Below are 16,789 nucleotides of genomic sequence, written 5' to 3' on the forward strand. Positions count from 1 at the left end.
GTTTTCCCGAAAATCCCGGTTGGTGCATTAAGGACGACCTGTTTATTCCCTGCTGATTCTGTGCATCTTCCAACCAGGATTTCTAGAGAACCTGGGAATTTTGGGAAAGCTGCCGGAATTCTGCAACCCGTGTCACAAGCCAGGCATCATGCATGACACTCAACTGACCTTTCTAATGGTTGTGCAGTGGTATCCAGGAGAGTTTACTAGTGGTTATTCCCGAGTAACAGTTGGTAAGAGGGTGGTGAAGGAGTGTTTCACCTGTGAGCCATTTCAGACCGACCGTACACCCACTGCCAAATTAAACCCTGTGATGGTGCTTGAATATATTACCCTTGTAATAATAATAATAATAATTAATAATAATAATCTAAGGAACTTTACGTGTCTGGCACCGTCTCGCCCCGGCCATGACATTTTAACGGCCCATTATATTTCTGTAATACGATTGGTTTTCAGCAGCCGCCCCGTAGAGGGTGAATAGGGCTGGGAGAGAGGCTAGGAGCTAGGCTCACACAGAGCAATGCTATATACAGTGCTACAGAGCAGGCGTTCAGATCATCTCACAATTGTGTAATGGACAGATCTGCCCGTCTCTCAAATGGCACCCTTCCCTACAGTATGTACTTTTGACGAGAGCCTATAGGGCCATTTGGGACGCAGATTAGAACATTGACATCCACCAACAGCAGTAGGTTTGTGGGGAATGGAATGGCTCCATTTTGGAAGACAGATTTTACAGCACTATAATACAACATTTAACTGGGCAGGTCTTGTGTTCAGAGGGCCATAATGTGACGAGCTTCAGGAGGTTGTGTGTAAAGGAGGACCTCATGTTCATTATGCATGTCTCTTTACAAGCACAATGAGTGGACATGGGGGCACCTTTTAGACGAGAACGTTTTTTTACACACTTGGCTAGTTTCACACATAGCTTGAGTACCACATGCCACCTGATTCCCTACTAAAGCTCACGACTTTCGACCAGGGATATTGTGCCATTTGGGAGGCAACCATTCAGTAAATTCCCTGTGTGTTTGATTTACACCACCGTTCAAAAGGATAGGGGTTACTTAGAAATGTCTTTGTTTTTAAAAGAAAAGCACATTTTTGGTGCATTAAAATAACAAACTGATCAAAAATACAATGTAGACATTGTTAATGTTGTAAATGGAAGCGGCAGATTTATGAAATATCTCGTCACGCCCTGACCTTAGATATTTTAATTCTCTATGTGGTTAGGTCAGGGTGTGACTACGGTGGGCAAACTATGTTGTCTATTTCGTTGTTGGCCGGGTATGGTTCCCAATCAGAGGCAGCCGTCTATCGTTGTCTCTGATTGGGAATCATACTTAGGCCGCCTTTTTTCCACCTTAGTTTGTGGGATCTTGTTTTTGTACTGTTGCTTTCCAGCCCAACAGATCTGTGCGTTTCGTTTTGTATTTGTTTTTTTCTCTGTGTCATCAATAAAAGAAAGATGTACGCCTACCACGCTGCACCTTGGTCTCCTCCTTCCAACGACGAGCTTTGCATATCTACATAGCCGTAAAGAGGCCCATTATCAGCAACCATCACTCCTATGTTCCAATGTCACGTTGTGTTAGCTAATCCAAGTTTATCATTTTAAAAAGGCTAAATTACCATTAGAAAACCCTTTTGCAATTATGTCAGCACAGCTGAAAACTGTTGTTCTGAGCAATAAAAGTGGCCTTCTTTAGACTAGTGTCACACCCTGATCCGTTTCACCTGTATTTGTGATTGTCTCCACCCACGTCCAGGTGTCACCCGTTTTCCCCATTAGTCCCTGGGTATTTATTCCAGTGTTCCCCGTTTTGTCTGTTGCCAGTTCGTTTTTCCGTGCTCCTGCTTTTTCTTCTCTCTTTTGCTCGTCCTCCCGGTTTTGACCCTTGACTCTGAACCCGCCTGTCTGACCTCTAGCCTGCCTGCCACTCTGTACCTCCTGGACTATGACCTTGTTTATGATCTTTTGCCTGTCTACAACCATTCTCTTGCCTGCCCTTTGGATTATGATAACTAATCAGAGACTCGAACCATCTGCCTCCCGTGTCTGCATCTGGGTCTCACCCTGAGCCCTTATAGTACAAACTGGCCATGACAGACCCAGCAGACTTAGACCAGCTCCGCCACGCTGTCTCCCTGCAGGGAGCCACCATTGGGAGGCATGAGGAGCTACTGCTGGACCTTTTGGAAGGGCTTCGTTCCCTGACGGAACGCCACGACCAAGGGCTCAAGGCTATTATGGAGCGAATCAGTGAGTTAGCTCATAGGCAAGCCTGCCACCTCTGAGACCACCCAGTAACCTTTTACTATTAGTGGCGGGTTTGTACAGCCTACACCGGCTACCCAAGAACCGCACTTTCCACCTCCGGAGCGATATTCTGGAGATTCTTCCAGGGTTCTTTCTTTCTCAGTGCTCCCACATTTTTGAGCTGCAGCAAACGTCTGACCGGTCAAAGATGGCGTATATTATTATGCTAATGTCAGGAAGGGCGCTCTCCTGGGCTATGGCAGTTTGGGAGCAACAATCCACTATTTGTTGTGATCTGGAGGTCTTCATGGAAGAGGTGAGGAAGGTTTTCGATTCTCCATTATCCGGGAGAGAATCGGCCTGAACTACTTGAATTAGACCAAGACCCCCATAGTGTGGCAGACTACGCTGTAGTCCTTTGCATGTTGGCCACCGAGAGTGCCTGGAATCCAGAGAACGTTCATGCAGGCTACACTGGTGAGCCTGACTGGGAACCGTTTAACTCAACAGCAAAAACTGATTTTATTGCTGTGGGTAGACCAGTCTAAGTCTCTCCGGGTGCTCATTGACTCTGGGGCAGATGCGTTTCATGGATGCTACCCTGGTATCAGAACTAAGTATCCCTACTCAACTCATCTCTGTTCCTATGGATGCCAGGGCACTGGACAGCCACTCCATTGGAAGAGTCACGCACAGCACAGTCCATTAATATGCGGGTATCTGGAAACCACAGTGAGTCAATACAGCTTCTCCTCTGAGTCTCCCCACATCCCTATTTTCTTGGCTCCAAGAAGCACAACCCCGATATTGACTGGACCACGGATTCAGAGCCCGTTCTGCCATTCATATTGCCTGAAGTTGGCGCAGCCTTCACCCGGAACGTCTGTCTCCAGGATTGAGTACGGCCTCCGATCTTTCTGCTGTTCCTGCAGAGTACGATGACCTGGAGGTTTTCAGCAAGGCTCGTGCTACCTCATTGTCCATCGTCCTATTGACCTCCTCCCGGCCACCACACCGCCTCAAGGCTGGCTATATACCCTGTCTGGTCCTGAGACCAAGGCCATGGAGGAGTACAGTGGACTCTCTGGCTGTTGGGAGCATTTGTTCTTTTGTGCTCCTGCTGGCGCAGGATTCTTTGTGGGAGAGAATGACAATAGCCTGCGTCCATACATTGATTACCGGGGGCTCAATGACATTATGATCAAAAATCACCACCCCTCTCATCGGCTTTCGAACCTCTCCAGGGGGCTACCATCTTTTCCAAACTGGACCTTCGGAATGCCTACCACCTTGTGTGGATATGAAGGAGACGAGTGGAAGACAGCTTTCAACACTGTCAGTGGACACTGGGTACCTGGTCATGCTGTTTGGACTCAACGCCTGGTCAATGATGTGCTCTGGGACATGTTGAATCGTTTTGTTTTTGTCTACCTTGATGACATCCTGGTTCTCTCTCGTTCTGCCCAGGAACAGGTGGCTTCGGTTGTTTGGGTTATTGGGGCTCTGGTCCGCAAGACACAACGTTCCCAGCCGGACCCTGGCTAACAGGATACTCGTTCCTGATTCGGCCCGGCCTCAGGTCCTGGAATGGGCTCACTCTTCCAGGCTCACCTGTCATCCTGGGGCTCTTCGTACCCTGGCTTTCCTCCGACAATGCTTCTGGCGGCCCACCATGGCTGCTGATGTCTCGGCCTTCGTTGCCACATGCATGGTGTGCGCTCAAAGCAAGACTCCGGAATGCTCCGTCTGGCCTCCTTCAACTGCTCCCTGTCCCTCATCACCGCTGGCACCCAGGTAGGATGCCAGGAGGGGGGCAGCACACCCTGATCTATTTCTCCTGTCTTTGTTTCCACCCACCTCCAGGTGTCACCCATTTTCCCGTTGGAACAAATACCCAGGGACTGTGTTGCCAGGTTGTCTAGTCAACCAGCGTGTTTTTCTGTGCTCCTGCTTTTTCCATCTCTTTTGCTAGTCCTCCTGGTTTTGACCCTTGCCTGCCTTGACCCCGAACCCACCTGCCTGACCATGCTGCCACTCTGTACCTCCTGGACTATGACCTTGTTTATGATCTTTTGCCTGTCCACAACCATTCTCGTCTGCCCCTTGGATTATAATAAATATCAGAGACTCGAACCATCTGCCTCCCGTGTCTGCATCTGGGTCTTGCCCGGTGCCCTTTTAATTAGTTGAGTATCTGGAGCATTAGCATTTGGGTTTGAATACAGGCTCAATATGGCCAGAAACAAAACTTCTTTTGAAACTTGTCAGTCTATTCTTCTTCTGAGAAATGAAGGCTATTCCGTGCGAGAAATTGCCAAGAAACCGAAGAACTAGTACAACGCTGTGTACTACTCCCTTCACAGAACAGCGCAAACTAACCAGAATAGAAAGAGTGGGAGGCCCCGGTGCACAACTGAACAATAGAAGTACCTTAATGTCTAGATTGAGAAACAGACGCCTCACAAGTCCTCAACTGGCAGCTTCATTAAATAGTACCCGCAAAACACCAGTCAGCGTCAACAGTGAAGCGGCGACTCTGGGATGCTGGCCTTCTAGGCAGAGTTCCTCTGTCCAGTGTCTGTTCTTTAGCCCATCTTAATCTTATTTTTATTGGCCAGTCTGAGATATGGCTTATTCTTTGCAACTCTGCCTAGAAGGCCAGCATCCCTGAGTCGCCTCTTCACTGACATTGAGACTGGTGTTTTGTGGGTACTACAACACTGTTGTATCAGAGAATAACAAGGGGCTTTCTCATATCTTAAGGCTCCTTGGCACTGTAGACACCATATGGCATGATATTCAATTACACACATACGCTATCTGCTTATGGTTCATGCCAAGTGGCCTAGATTTGCCTGGATTCAGTGCATCCCATGTTAAAATATGTATTTGAGACAAATTGGTCAGCCTCTCCCTCCATGATTGGGTGCGTCACTGAAATGGCATATTCCCACAAGGCTCTGGTCAAAAGTAGTGCACTATGTAGGAAATAGAGTGCCATTTAGGACAAATACTTATGAGTGGGTCTGTATATCTGCCAGTAGCAGCTGCCCATACTGTCATATGAAGAACAACCTTTTTATTTTGTAACAGTATTTATTGGAATTTCACAATTTTCACCCATATTAAGAGATACAGAGACAAAGCACACACAAAAAAAAGCACTCACATACCTACGCATATATACACACATATATATACACCACACACACCCATACATACGTACACCATTTTCCTCTTCCCGCTCGGTGCTTCTCTCACCCCATCTCCATCATTGAGTCTCTCAATACATACATTTTAAACAAACTTAAACAGAAATTAAACAAAAAAGCTCAGTTTAAACCAAGTTAGGTTCCACACATGGAACGTACAGTGTAGTTCTGAAATGCATAGATCCCCGCCATTCCAAGAGAATCCTTGCAGCATAATAGCCGATATCTCAGGTTCTAGTTAATTTAGATAAGGTTCCCATACTTTGTAGAACTGGTCTGTTTTAGAATGCAATGTACATGTCAGATATTCCAGAGGCACCTATTCAAATAGTATCTTATGCCAGTCTTTAATAGAAGGAACCTTATCACTAATCCACTGTAAAAGGATGTTTTTCCTCGCTGCGAAGGTAAGGATGTTGTAAAGCCTCCTTTTACCCACAGAAGTAACATGCCTACTAGGGAGACCTAACAGTAAAGAAACTGGGTCCAATTCTAGATCAACCCCTAGGATCTTTTCAATTTCTTGCAGAATACCAGACCAGTATCTTTGTATTTTGGTACATGACCATAAGCAATGTGTTAGGGTGCCTGTATCAGTTTAAGAACAACCTTTTTTTTAAAAAAGGTTTCCTGTGTGTTCACACTAACTTCCGAGCGAGGATGCTTTTCCTGGCAGGCTTCCCGTCTCCATTCTGTAGGTGCCATTTGGGACACACTGGGTGAGGGCTCCCAACCCTATTAATTTACTTTTAAACCTCTGCAGAACCCTGCTGACACCCTCCTAGGCCTACTACCATGTTCTCACACACACACACACACACACACACACACACACACACCCTCAGTAAAGGAATACTGCTTTTATAGCGCTAGTCAGGGAATTTGAAAAAAAAAATCAGATTGCCTCCAATGGCATTTAGTAAATGTTTCATTAGTCAATGTCTTGGTAGAACAGGGGTGTCAAACATGTGTCCTGGGGCCTTCGGTGACAAGCCGTCTGATGGAATGCTGCGCAGACTGGAACCGTTTGTAGTGCACTATATAGGGAATAAGGTACCATTTTGGATACAGATCCTCACTCTCACTTGAAAATATTAGATGTTGGGGAAACAACCATTCACACAGCAAATGCAGTGGAGGCCATTGTTATACAGTCCTCTGTGAGCACAAAAGAGCTTTGTCATTGGTGTCTTCTGGGTCAACAATGAACATTTCTGACTGGATTTATTTTCTAAAATGGCCACTTAGATATCAGAACTTTAATACCCCTGTTGTAGAAAATGACAGAGGGTTATAGCTAACCGCAACTGCAACCCACACATTCATACAGTAACATTCTGCCTAATTTTGTGCTAACGAGATGAAATGTAAAATGAATGAATAAAACAAAAATTGAAAAGTGAGGAACTGTCAAATCTAGTGGTTCCTCTGTCGTTCTATAGCTTTCAAGACCTAATGGTGAGAACATTATTAGCTAGACTGGGTCAGTGAGATATTAGTTTGGTCTACGTGATTTATGCCATTGTATATATAGACTAATAAGAATGAACCAGTAATTTACCCCACTAGTCTTGAACCTATATACACCCAGTGACTTGGGAGGGCAGAGACTCTGAGATGACAACAAGCTTTGGGTTTGAGGTATACAGTCTAAAACAAAGACCTCTACTCCAGAATCCATATTTCCAGATTAGTTGAGACAGACATTGTTTTGATTTACCTTTACCTGGTGCCTGAGGGAGGAAGGCCCCAATTAATTTGGACCTCTTCTTTTCATAGCCTTTCTGTGTGATGTCACCTGCCAAAGGAGAGGAAAACTACCGTTAGTGAAACGGAAGGATATAGAATAATAGAAGCTTAGGCCTATTCAGAGATGCATGCTGCTACAGTATCACTGATACCAGACCACACTATCCATGGCATCAGACGGCAGTATACAACAGGTTAAACTGTTTGGTTAGTCGCTGCTACGCTTTGTCCTTTTTTATGCTGAAGATGGTTGTTTGGCGCTAGGTTGGACAAACAGGAAGTGGCAGAGAGAAAAGGGAGGGAGGAACAAGGAAGGAGGGAAGTATGGATTGGGTAGTAGCCTAGCTGGAGTAGATGATTGCAGTGACTGTAGTAAGTGTCAGTGATAAATACGACAGAGTCCCAGCTGCCAGTGTGTATTACTCACCAAGGCCTGGTGCCCTCACAGGTAATAAGGAGAGGCTGGGGGAAAGAGGAAGGGGAGAGGGCTCGGACGCTAGTCACAAGATCTGGCTTCTCTAACCACAGAGATATTAGCTGTCTGTAGCTCAAGGAGCAGGGGAAGCAGATGTGACTATGGGTGTGACTGTGTGTGTGTGTGTGTGTGTGTGTGTGTGTGTGTGTGTGTGTGTGTGTGTGTGTGTGTGTGTGTGTGTGTGTTGGCAGGCAAATCCACTTTGACTGAACTCAATGACCGGCCGGAGTGGATAAGGAATGAGCAGCAACAGGCTGGCAGTGAGATGAGGAAGGAAAGCTGGTCATTTAACGCATCAACCAACCACAGTAGTGCATTGATGACACTGATGGACACAACATTCATGACAGTATGTGGCTGAACAAGACAGACATTCTAACATTTCAGGCATTGAAGATGCAGAGCATACAAATTCAACTGGAAGGCTTATATTAAGGTGTATAAAGGCAACTTTAAACTCATAGTAAAAGCAGTACTGTCCATTAAAGCGCAGTAATACCCAGGTATGTTCAAGAAAACAGCAATACATAAAAAAAATAACAGAACTGTCAATAACTCAATGATACACTACATGGACAAAAGTATGTGCTTGTCGAACATCTCATTCCAAAATCATGAGAATTAATAGGGAGTTGGTCCTCCCTTTGTTGCTATAACAGCCTCCACTCTTCTGAGAAGGCTTTCCACTAGATGTTGGAACATTGATGTGGGGACTTGCATCTATTCAGCCACAAGAGTATTAGTGAGGTCGGGCACTGATGTTCGGCGATTAGGCCTGGCTTGCAATGGGCGTTCCAATTCATCCGAAAAAAGTGTTTGTGGGGTTGAAGTCAGGGCCAGTCAAGTTCTTCCACACCGATCTCGACAAACCATTTCTGTATGGACCTCCCTTTGTGCACGAGGGCAATGTCATGCTGAAACAGGAAAGGGCCTTCCCCAAACTATTTCCACAAAGCTGGAAGCACATAATGTCATTGTATGCTGTAGCATTAAGATTTCCTTTCACTGAAACTAAGGGGCCAAGCACGAACCTTGTAAAACACCTCAAGACCAATATTCCTCCCCCACCAAAATTTACAGTTGACACTATGCATTCAAGCATATAGCGTTCTCCTGGCATCCACCAAACGCAGATTCATCTGTCGGACTACCAGATGGTAAAGCGTAATTCAGCACTCTAGAAAACGCGTTTCCACTGCTCAAAAGGCCAATGGCGGCAAGCTTTACACTACTCCAGCCGACACTTGGCATTGCACATGGTGATCTTATGCTTGTGTTCGGCTGCTTGGCCAAGTAAACCCATTTCATGAATCTCCCAATGAACAATGTGGCTGAAATAGCCGAATCCACTAATTTGAAGAGGTGTCCACATACTTTTTGCCATGTAGTGTTGATCAGGCTTTTGGAATCCCTTAAATGTGCATCATACATTCTATATTTTGAAACAGAGGGCAGAGGGGGTTAAGGCCGATGGGGGAGGGAGTCAGCGGTGTGAGGAAGCAGAGGGGGAGGCAGGGCACATGGTACTAATTAGCATCTCCAGTAGGAGAGCTCCCACCCCAGTGAGACTGTGGATGCAGCAGCGCAGCAGGGACTGGTAAACATATGAATATTTAACCAAACTACCATAGTCTCTATACCAGCCCAGTCTGGTTGAACAGAAGGCTGTCTGGAAGGAGGCCTGACCTTGTCTCAGGCATACAGAGCGGATGGACACACACGTGAAGTCTGAACCAATTCGTGGCACGCCAAAGACACCATGACTGAATAACTTACCCTGCAAAACACACTGTGAAGCTTTACACACACACCAAGCATCTTCTTGGCACGATACACTGATGTTCGGGGAAACGATCCAAGCCAAACTGAAATTAATTTGCGAGTCAACTTCTCTAGCTCTGGATTAGAGATTTCCTGATGAGCTCGTGCTGCATCAAGCAGTAACCCAGGAGAACAGATAGGAAGAGACACAGAGACATAGACACACAGAGAGAGAGAAAAAAAGAGACACAGAGAGAGAGAAAAAAAGAGACACAGAGAGAGAGAGAGAGAAAGAGACACAGAGAGAGAGAGAGAGAAAGAGACACAGAGAGAGAGAGAGAAAGAGACACAGAGAGAGAGAGAGAAAGAGACACAGAGAGAGAGAGAGAAAGAGACACAGAGAGAGAGAGAAAGAGACACAGAGAGAGAGAGAGAAAGAGACACAGAGAGAGAGAGAGAGAAAGAGACAGAGAGAGAGAGAGAGAAAGAGACACAGAGAGAGAGAGAGAAGGAGACACAGAGAGAGAGAGAGAAGGAGACACAGAGAGAGAGAGAGAAAGAGACACAGAGAGAGAGAGAGAAAGAGACACAGAGAGAGAGAGAGAAAGAGACACAGAGAGAGAGAGAAAGAGACACAGAGAGAGAGAGAAAGAGACACAGAGAGAGAAAGAGACACAGAGAGCGGAGATGGCGCTGGCGTCTGTCTGACTGTATGGTACGCAACCTGTTTGATGGCTTTAGCACATTTACCCAGCCAGCTTTGGGGCGAAGTTCTGTTTAAGACCCAGAGTGAGAGTGCATCCTCAAACTGCCTCTCTAATGGCACACTAGTCCCTTCGTAGTGCACTACATTTGACCAGGGCCCATAGGGAATAGAGTGCCATTTGGGCAAGTCGTGTCCTCCAGAGCAGGAGAGGAGACCGCAGGAGACAACGAACGACGAGGCTCTTTAAAGATATTGAGGGTGACTCATCATGATTTCCCTCCCACGGTGCTGCTGCTACAGCTGTTTACGAGAACCCATCTGGAGACAGAAACAAGCGGTAGGTTTCCACAGACAGGGCTGACAGCAGCCACTCTTAACTTAGACCTGCCCCGAGCCACTGATCACAAGCCACTGAGAACCACATAATAAAAGAGGTCCCTTGTTGACTGAAAGGAGACAATGCCACATAGATGGTGACTTGACAGAGTTGAACACACACATACACACCACACAAAGCCGTCCCCTGTCCCATGTCCATAGAAAGTCTGAATGTTGACAGAAAGTCAATGCCATAGATGGTGACTTATAGGTAAGTGTCCCAAATTGCACCCTATTCCCTATATAAGGTTCTGGCCAGAAGTAGGGCACTATAAAGGGAATATGATGCCTTTTGGAATGCTCCATTACAGTTAAAGACATTTGAAGAGCTTTGAGCACTCTGATGAGTTAATACATTAAGAAGGAATACCAGAGGCAACCCGAGAATTACTGTATAAACCCTTTATGCAGATGGTTTTAATCACGTCTTACTTCTGGAAAGAACACTTGTGGAAATAATTAGCACCAAGTTGAAGTGCAACGGAGCTTAACACTAAAATATGCATGCAGTCCTCTACACTATTCTGTATAGTACAGTGATTTATGCCTGATGCTTTCTATATCTACTTGGTAAGCTGCGTCGTGCTATGAGTCATTTAAGATACATACTGTACTAGACTCCATCCATCCAATGCTCAGTCCTTATATTTCCTTTCAGAGACTCCTTCCCTTTCAGAGACTCCTTCCCTTTCAGAGACTCCTTCCCTTTCAGAGACTCCTTCCCTTTCAGAGACTCCTTTGGTTTCTAAAACACTGTGCACCAAAGAGGCCATACAAGAGCACGAGCATATACAGTCCAAGTAGGCTAGCATCCTCACAGTCAATTGCAGGGTGTAGCCCAGTAGCCACCATACTCACAGTGCTAGTTTTGGCACCAACACATGAGACGATTACTGCACAGGAAAATGGTGAGTTGGACAAAGAAGTCCTACCTGCTTTTTCAGTGCTGACAAAGGTTGTAACCCATACCGCTAGACAGACACACCCATTATCACTCTGCTTTCCTCGCCCAGGTTCTCAACATTTAAGCTCAGTTTTCCTTTTCATAGATTGTCCCCAGGAACTCAGTTGTCTGTGCTGCTGGAGGCTTCGTGCCAGCATGTGAAAGAGAACGGCGAACCACACAACAGTGTAGAAAACAATAAGAGTCTTTGACCATAGAATAGGAAGGGAAAGGAGGAGGAGATGAGGTAGTTTGACAGGAGGAGGAGGAGATGAGGAGGAGGAGTAGAAATGGGAGGAATGGCATGCTCGATCCCAGTCCTCTCCCAGGAATGTTTACGAAACGCTACCATAGCTGCCCAGGGTCGTCTGAAAGTAAAGACTGGACTGACATGACGGGTGAAACTCACTCACTCACTCGCCTTCACCCAGCCCCCCCCCTCCCTCCCTCCCTCTGCATCACAATGTTTATCTCTGCTGGATGTAATGGGGGAAACAATCAAATCAGCACCGTTTCCTTTTTAGGCGATGCCTGCTGCCTGAGCCTCACTAGCAGCCCCTTCCCTGTTGCTCCCCGGCCAACCCAGGCTTATATGGTCATCACAGCCATGGGCCCACTTTACAGACAGGCTAGAGACAGGCTACTGTACACTACATACTGCAGGCGGACACTACAGATGCTTACTGTACAATAAACCAGGTCCCTCATGTGTCCCCCAAACGGCACCCTATTCCCTATACAGTGCACTACTTTTGACCATAGCCCTTTGGGCCTCAGTCAAAAGTAGTCCACGATACAGGGAATAAGGAGACATTTGGGGCACAGATCCAGTGTGGATCTTTAAGGTTCAATGTCCCAAGGCTCAGCTATCAACGAAAAAGAAAAAAGGTGCTGAGATCTTACTGGTCAGTGGATACCAAATGTGTCTAACTCATCATAGTTAGTGAATGGGAACTCAGGAGGCACTTACACACAGACTCAAAGCCTTGAGCATCTAAGGTTTGTCTGTAAATCAGAACAGCAATCTACAAAGGCGAGCGGACTGTGGTCAGATAAGAGGTGCAGGTACAGCTGGAGTTCAAATGAAAGTATTTTTCACATGCACTGAATACAACAGGGGTACTGTGACACGCTTACTTACGAGCCCCTAACAACGCAATGTTTTAAAAAGTACCAAAAATGTGCAAAATGAACTAAAGGAAAAATAGTAACACAAAACTAGGCTAACTACAATGGGTACCGGTACCTAGTTAATGAGCAGGGGTACAGGTTGGTTGAGATAAGTGAGGTAATACTGTATGTACATATACACACACACATATACATACATACATACATAAGTTGAAGTTGGAAGTTTACATACACTTAGGTTGGAGTCATTCAAACTTGTTTTTCAACCACTTCAAATTTCTTGTTAACAAACTATAGCTTTGGCAAGTTGGTTAGGTCATCTACTTTGTGCATGTTTCCAACAATTGTTCACAGACAGATTATTTCACCAGTATCACAATTCCAGGCGGTCAGAGGTTTACATACACTAAATTGACTGTGCCTTTAAACAACTTGGAAAATTCCAGAAAATAATGTCATGGCATTAGAAGCTTCTGATAGGCTGATTGACATCATTTGAGTCAATTGGTGTTCTACCTGTGGATGGATTTCAAGGCCTACCTTCAATCTGTGCCTCTTTGCAGAAAAATAATTGTAGACCTCCACAAGTCTGGTTCATCCTTAGGAGCAATTTCCAAATGCCTGAAGGTACCACATTCATCTATACAAACAATAGTACGCAAGTATAAACACATGGGACCACGCAGCCGTCATACCGCTCAGGAAGGAGACGCGTTCTGTCTCCTAGAGATGAATGTACTTCGGTGCGAAAAGTGCAAATCAATCTCAGAACAACAGCAAAGGACCTTGTGAAGATGCTGGAGGAAACAGGTACAAAAGTATCTCATGCCACAGTAAAACAAGTCCTTATCGACATGACCTGAAAGGCCGCTTAGCAAGGAATAAGCCACTGCTCCAAAACTGCCATAAAAAAGCCAGACTATGGTATGCAATTGCACATGGGGACAAAGATCGTACCTTTTGTCCTCTGGTCTGATAAATTACACGGATATATTGAAGAAACATCAAGACTTAAGTCAGGAAGTTAAAGCATGGTATCAAATGGGTCTTCCAAATGGACATTGACCCCAAGCACACTTCCAAAGTTGTGGCAAAATGGCTTAACCTGTTGAGTGTAGGGGGCAGTATTTTGATGTTTGGATGAAAACGTACCCAAATGAAACTGCCTATTTCTCTGGCCCAGAAACTAGAATATGCATATAATTGTCAGATTGGGATAGAAAACACTAAAGTTTCAAAACTGTCAATATTGTCTGTGAATATAACGGAACAGATATTGCAGGCGAAAACCCGAGGAAAATCCAGAGGAAGTGCCTTCTATTTTGAAAGCTCCCTGTTCCATAGCATGCCTTCCCTCCATTTAAAGGGATATCAACCAGATTCCTTTCCCTATGGCTTCCACTTGGTCTGAACAGTCTTTAGACAGTTTAAGCCTTTTATTCTGAAAAATGAGTGAGAAAGATCATATCGCGTCAGTGGATGGCTGGGTGCCATGAGAGTTTTGCATGCGTGAGCAGCTTGGAGCAGACATTTTCTCTCTCAAATTGAAAAAGCTATGGTCCGGTTGAAATATTATCGATTATTTATTGTAAAAACAACCTGAGGATTGATTATAAAATACAATTGACATGTTTCTACGAACTTTACGGATACCATTTGGAATTTGTCTGCCCCGTCGTGGCCCCTCAAGCCTGTGGATTTCTGAACGTAACGCGCCAACCAAATGGAGGTATTTTGGATATAAAAAAATATTTATGGAACAAAAGGAACATTTGTGTAACTGGGAGTCAAACATACAAAAACCCCTAGACAATACAAAAACCACCTTTGTCACACCCTGACCTAACCAAATAATAAAGAAAACAAAGATAACTAAGGTCAGGGCGTGACAATCAGTCAAAAGTTGACACCTACTCATTCAAGGGTTTAACACACATACATAACACATATGGAATCATGTAGTAACAAAGTGTTAAACAAATCAAAATATATTTTAGATTCTTCAAAATAGCCACCCTTTGCCTTGGACAGATTTGCAAACTCTTGGCCTTCTCAACCAACTTCACCTGGAATTATTTTCCAACAGTCTTGAAGGTGTTCCCACATATGCTAAGCATTTGTTCACTGCTTTTCCATCACTGCGGTCCAACTCATCCCAAACCATCTCAATTGGGTTGAGGTTAGGTGGCTCAAATGCATTAAGGAAATAAATTCCACAAATTACCTTTTAACAAGGCACACCTGTTAATTGAAATGCATTCCAGGTGACTACCTCATGAAGCTGGTTGAGAGAATGCCAAGAGTGTGTAAAGCTGTCAAGGCAAAGGGTGGCTACTTTGAAGAATCTCAAATATAAGACATTTTGATTTGTTTTTACACTCTTGGTTACTACATGATTCCATATGTATTATGTCATAGTTTTGATGTCTTCACTATTATTCTACAATGTGTAAATTAGTCAAAGTAAAGAAAACCCCTTGAATGAGTAGGTGTGTCTAAACTTTTGACTGCTACTGTATGTATATCATGTACTGCTCTAGGGATATAATTATTGTTTGGATAACCTTATTTACTATTATGTAGTATTCACTCTTTACTCTATGCACACTGCAAAGACTACTGCAGAGAACACCGGAAGAAGAACTATCACAGTGACTTATTGTAACATTTGTTTACTTTACTTTGACTATTATATTATATATTATTTATTATTATTTGTTTATGTATCAATAAATCCCATAAGGGATGAGTTGCCAACTGGCGATTTGAGACAAACATAAATGTTAATTCATTCATTTTATGTAGGGGTAAAGGGACTATGCATAGATAACGGCGACTGGCAGCAGCGCATGTGAAGAGTGTGAAGGAATGTGTGTGTGTGTGTGTGTGTGTCAGTGTAGTATATGCGAGTGTGTGGTTAGTCCAGTGGGTATACGTCGAGCCTGTGCAAGAGTCAAAGCAAAAAACAGGAATAACTAAAAATAAAAGGGGGGGTCAATGCAAATAGTCTGGTTATCCCCTCACACAGGGAGGGTCTCTCAGCGTAGGTGGCCAGGGCCCCAGAGTCCCATCAAAGACCCTGGTCCACCATGCACACATTCAGACTGTGTATACACCCAAAACACACACACACACACACGTCAAATTCCAGCTGTGAACTAAACAGGGACAAATTCCAGGCTAGGCCATCAACAGGAGAAAATCCAGTTCAAGAATGCCTGCTATGCTGCAATATTGTGTGAATAAACACATCAAAAGATGCAGAGGACTACAAGTACCATGCTAATGGAGGCGTTAGCGCTCACTGTTATAGAATCAAAAGATGTAAACCGTGTTTCTACAGGCACCTGTTAAATATCTGACGATATCTACAATAGACATTGTACTCACCCAGCATATCCAGTCCCAAGAAATGGGACACAGGTGTTGTGGTGTAAAAGCTGTTGATATTAGGACAAACTACCTATGTCTCTGTCTACAGAGCACCACAGCGTCCTGTAAAGCAGAGCTGTGTCTCTGTATTCCCTCCTGAAGCACAGAGACAATGGAAAAACTCATCTAGCGCTCAGGCAGGTAATGCAGGAAAACAACCCCCTTATTTGCATTTCACAAACCATGTAGGCATTTCAAAGGAACAAAGGAACAAGGTAACCGTCTCCTGACATCCTCTGCTGCCTTTGTAAACCAGTCACATTACACTCATTCTCTTTTGAGCCATTCGATTGGTTGTCAATTAGCTTTCCCATACAAACCACTTTTTCCTGAGGGGCGGTCAATCCAATCAGTGAAGAGTCAGTCTGCACCCCTCCAAAAACCTTTCCAGTTGGAACATTCCAACCTGCCTGCCCAAACATGCTGTACCGGCGACATCAGCAAAAACAAACAAATTTGCGTTTGTTGGCTCCTAGGCACCACGGTGACAGAGATCCTCTAGCTTGCTCCTGGGGAGACCTGGGGAAATGAGGACAGGGAGGGGCACTGCTGGAGCTTTCTGGTGGCTCGGCTCAACAACAACACTAATAAAAAAGAACAACAGTAGGGCTGGGACGACAGCAGTATCACAACATTTTTTACATGGCAAAAATTGTCCCTTGAAAATCTGCTGTATGTAAAATATTGTGTGCTATAGCTTGGAACATGAATAAATGTGACTATGGATGACAAC

At 44.7% G+C, this 16,789-nt stretch overlaps 1 protein-coding gene across 19 annotated transcripts in view; it reads right to left on the reverse strand.

The window, feature by feature from the left end:
• The window catches only part of LOC118402551 (disco-interacting protein 2 homolog C-like), a 259,141-nt gene that overhangs the window by 112,684 nt on the left and 129,668 nt on the right, over positions 1–16,789 (reverse strand). For 10 of the 19 annotated variants that reach the window (XM_052477015.1, XM_052477012.1, XM_052477014.1 and 7 more), the window contains exon 2: positions 7,202–7,279. The exons of 1 other annotated variant lie outside the window; for it this stretch is intronic. In XM_052477015.1, coding sequence (XP_052332975.1) covers positions 7,202–7,279 — 78 coding nt within the window. Of the gene's footprint in view, positions 1–7,201; positions 7,280–11,159; positions 11,373–11,482; positions 11,845–16,014; positions 16,226–16,789 lie in introns of those variants that run through there. 8 more of the 19 variants (XM_052477011.1, XM_052477028.1, XM_052477018.1 and 5 more) reach the window with 7 other exon arrangements.

Source organism: Oncorhynchus keta, chromosome 23 (assembly GCF_023373465.1).
Source record: "Oncorhynchus keta strain PuntledgeMale-10-30-2019 chromosome 23, Oket_V2, whole genome shotgun sequence".
Lineage (NCBI taxonomy): Eukaryota > Metazoa > Chordata > Actinopteri > Salmoniformes > Salmonidae > Oncorhynchus > Oncorhynchus keta.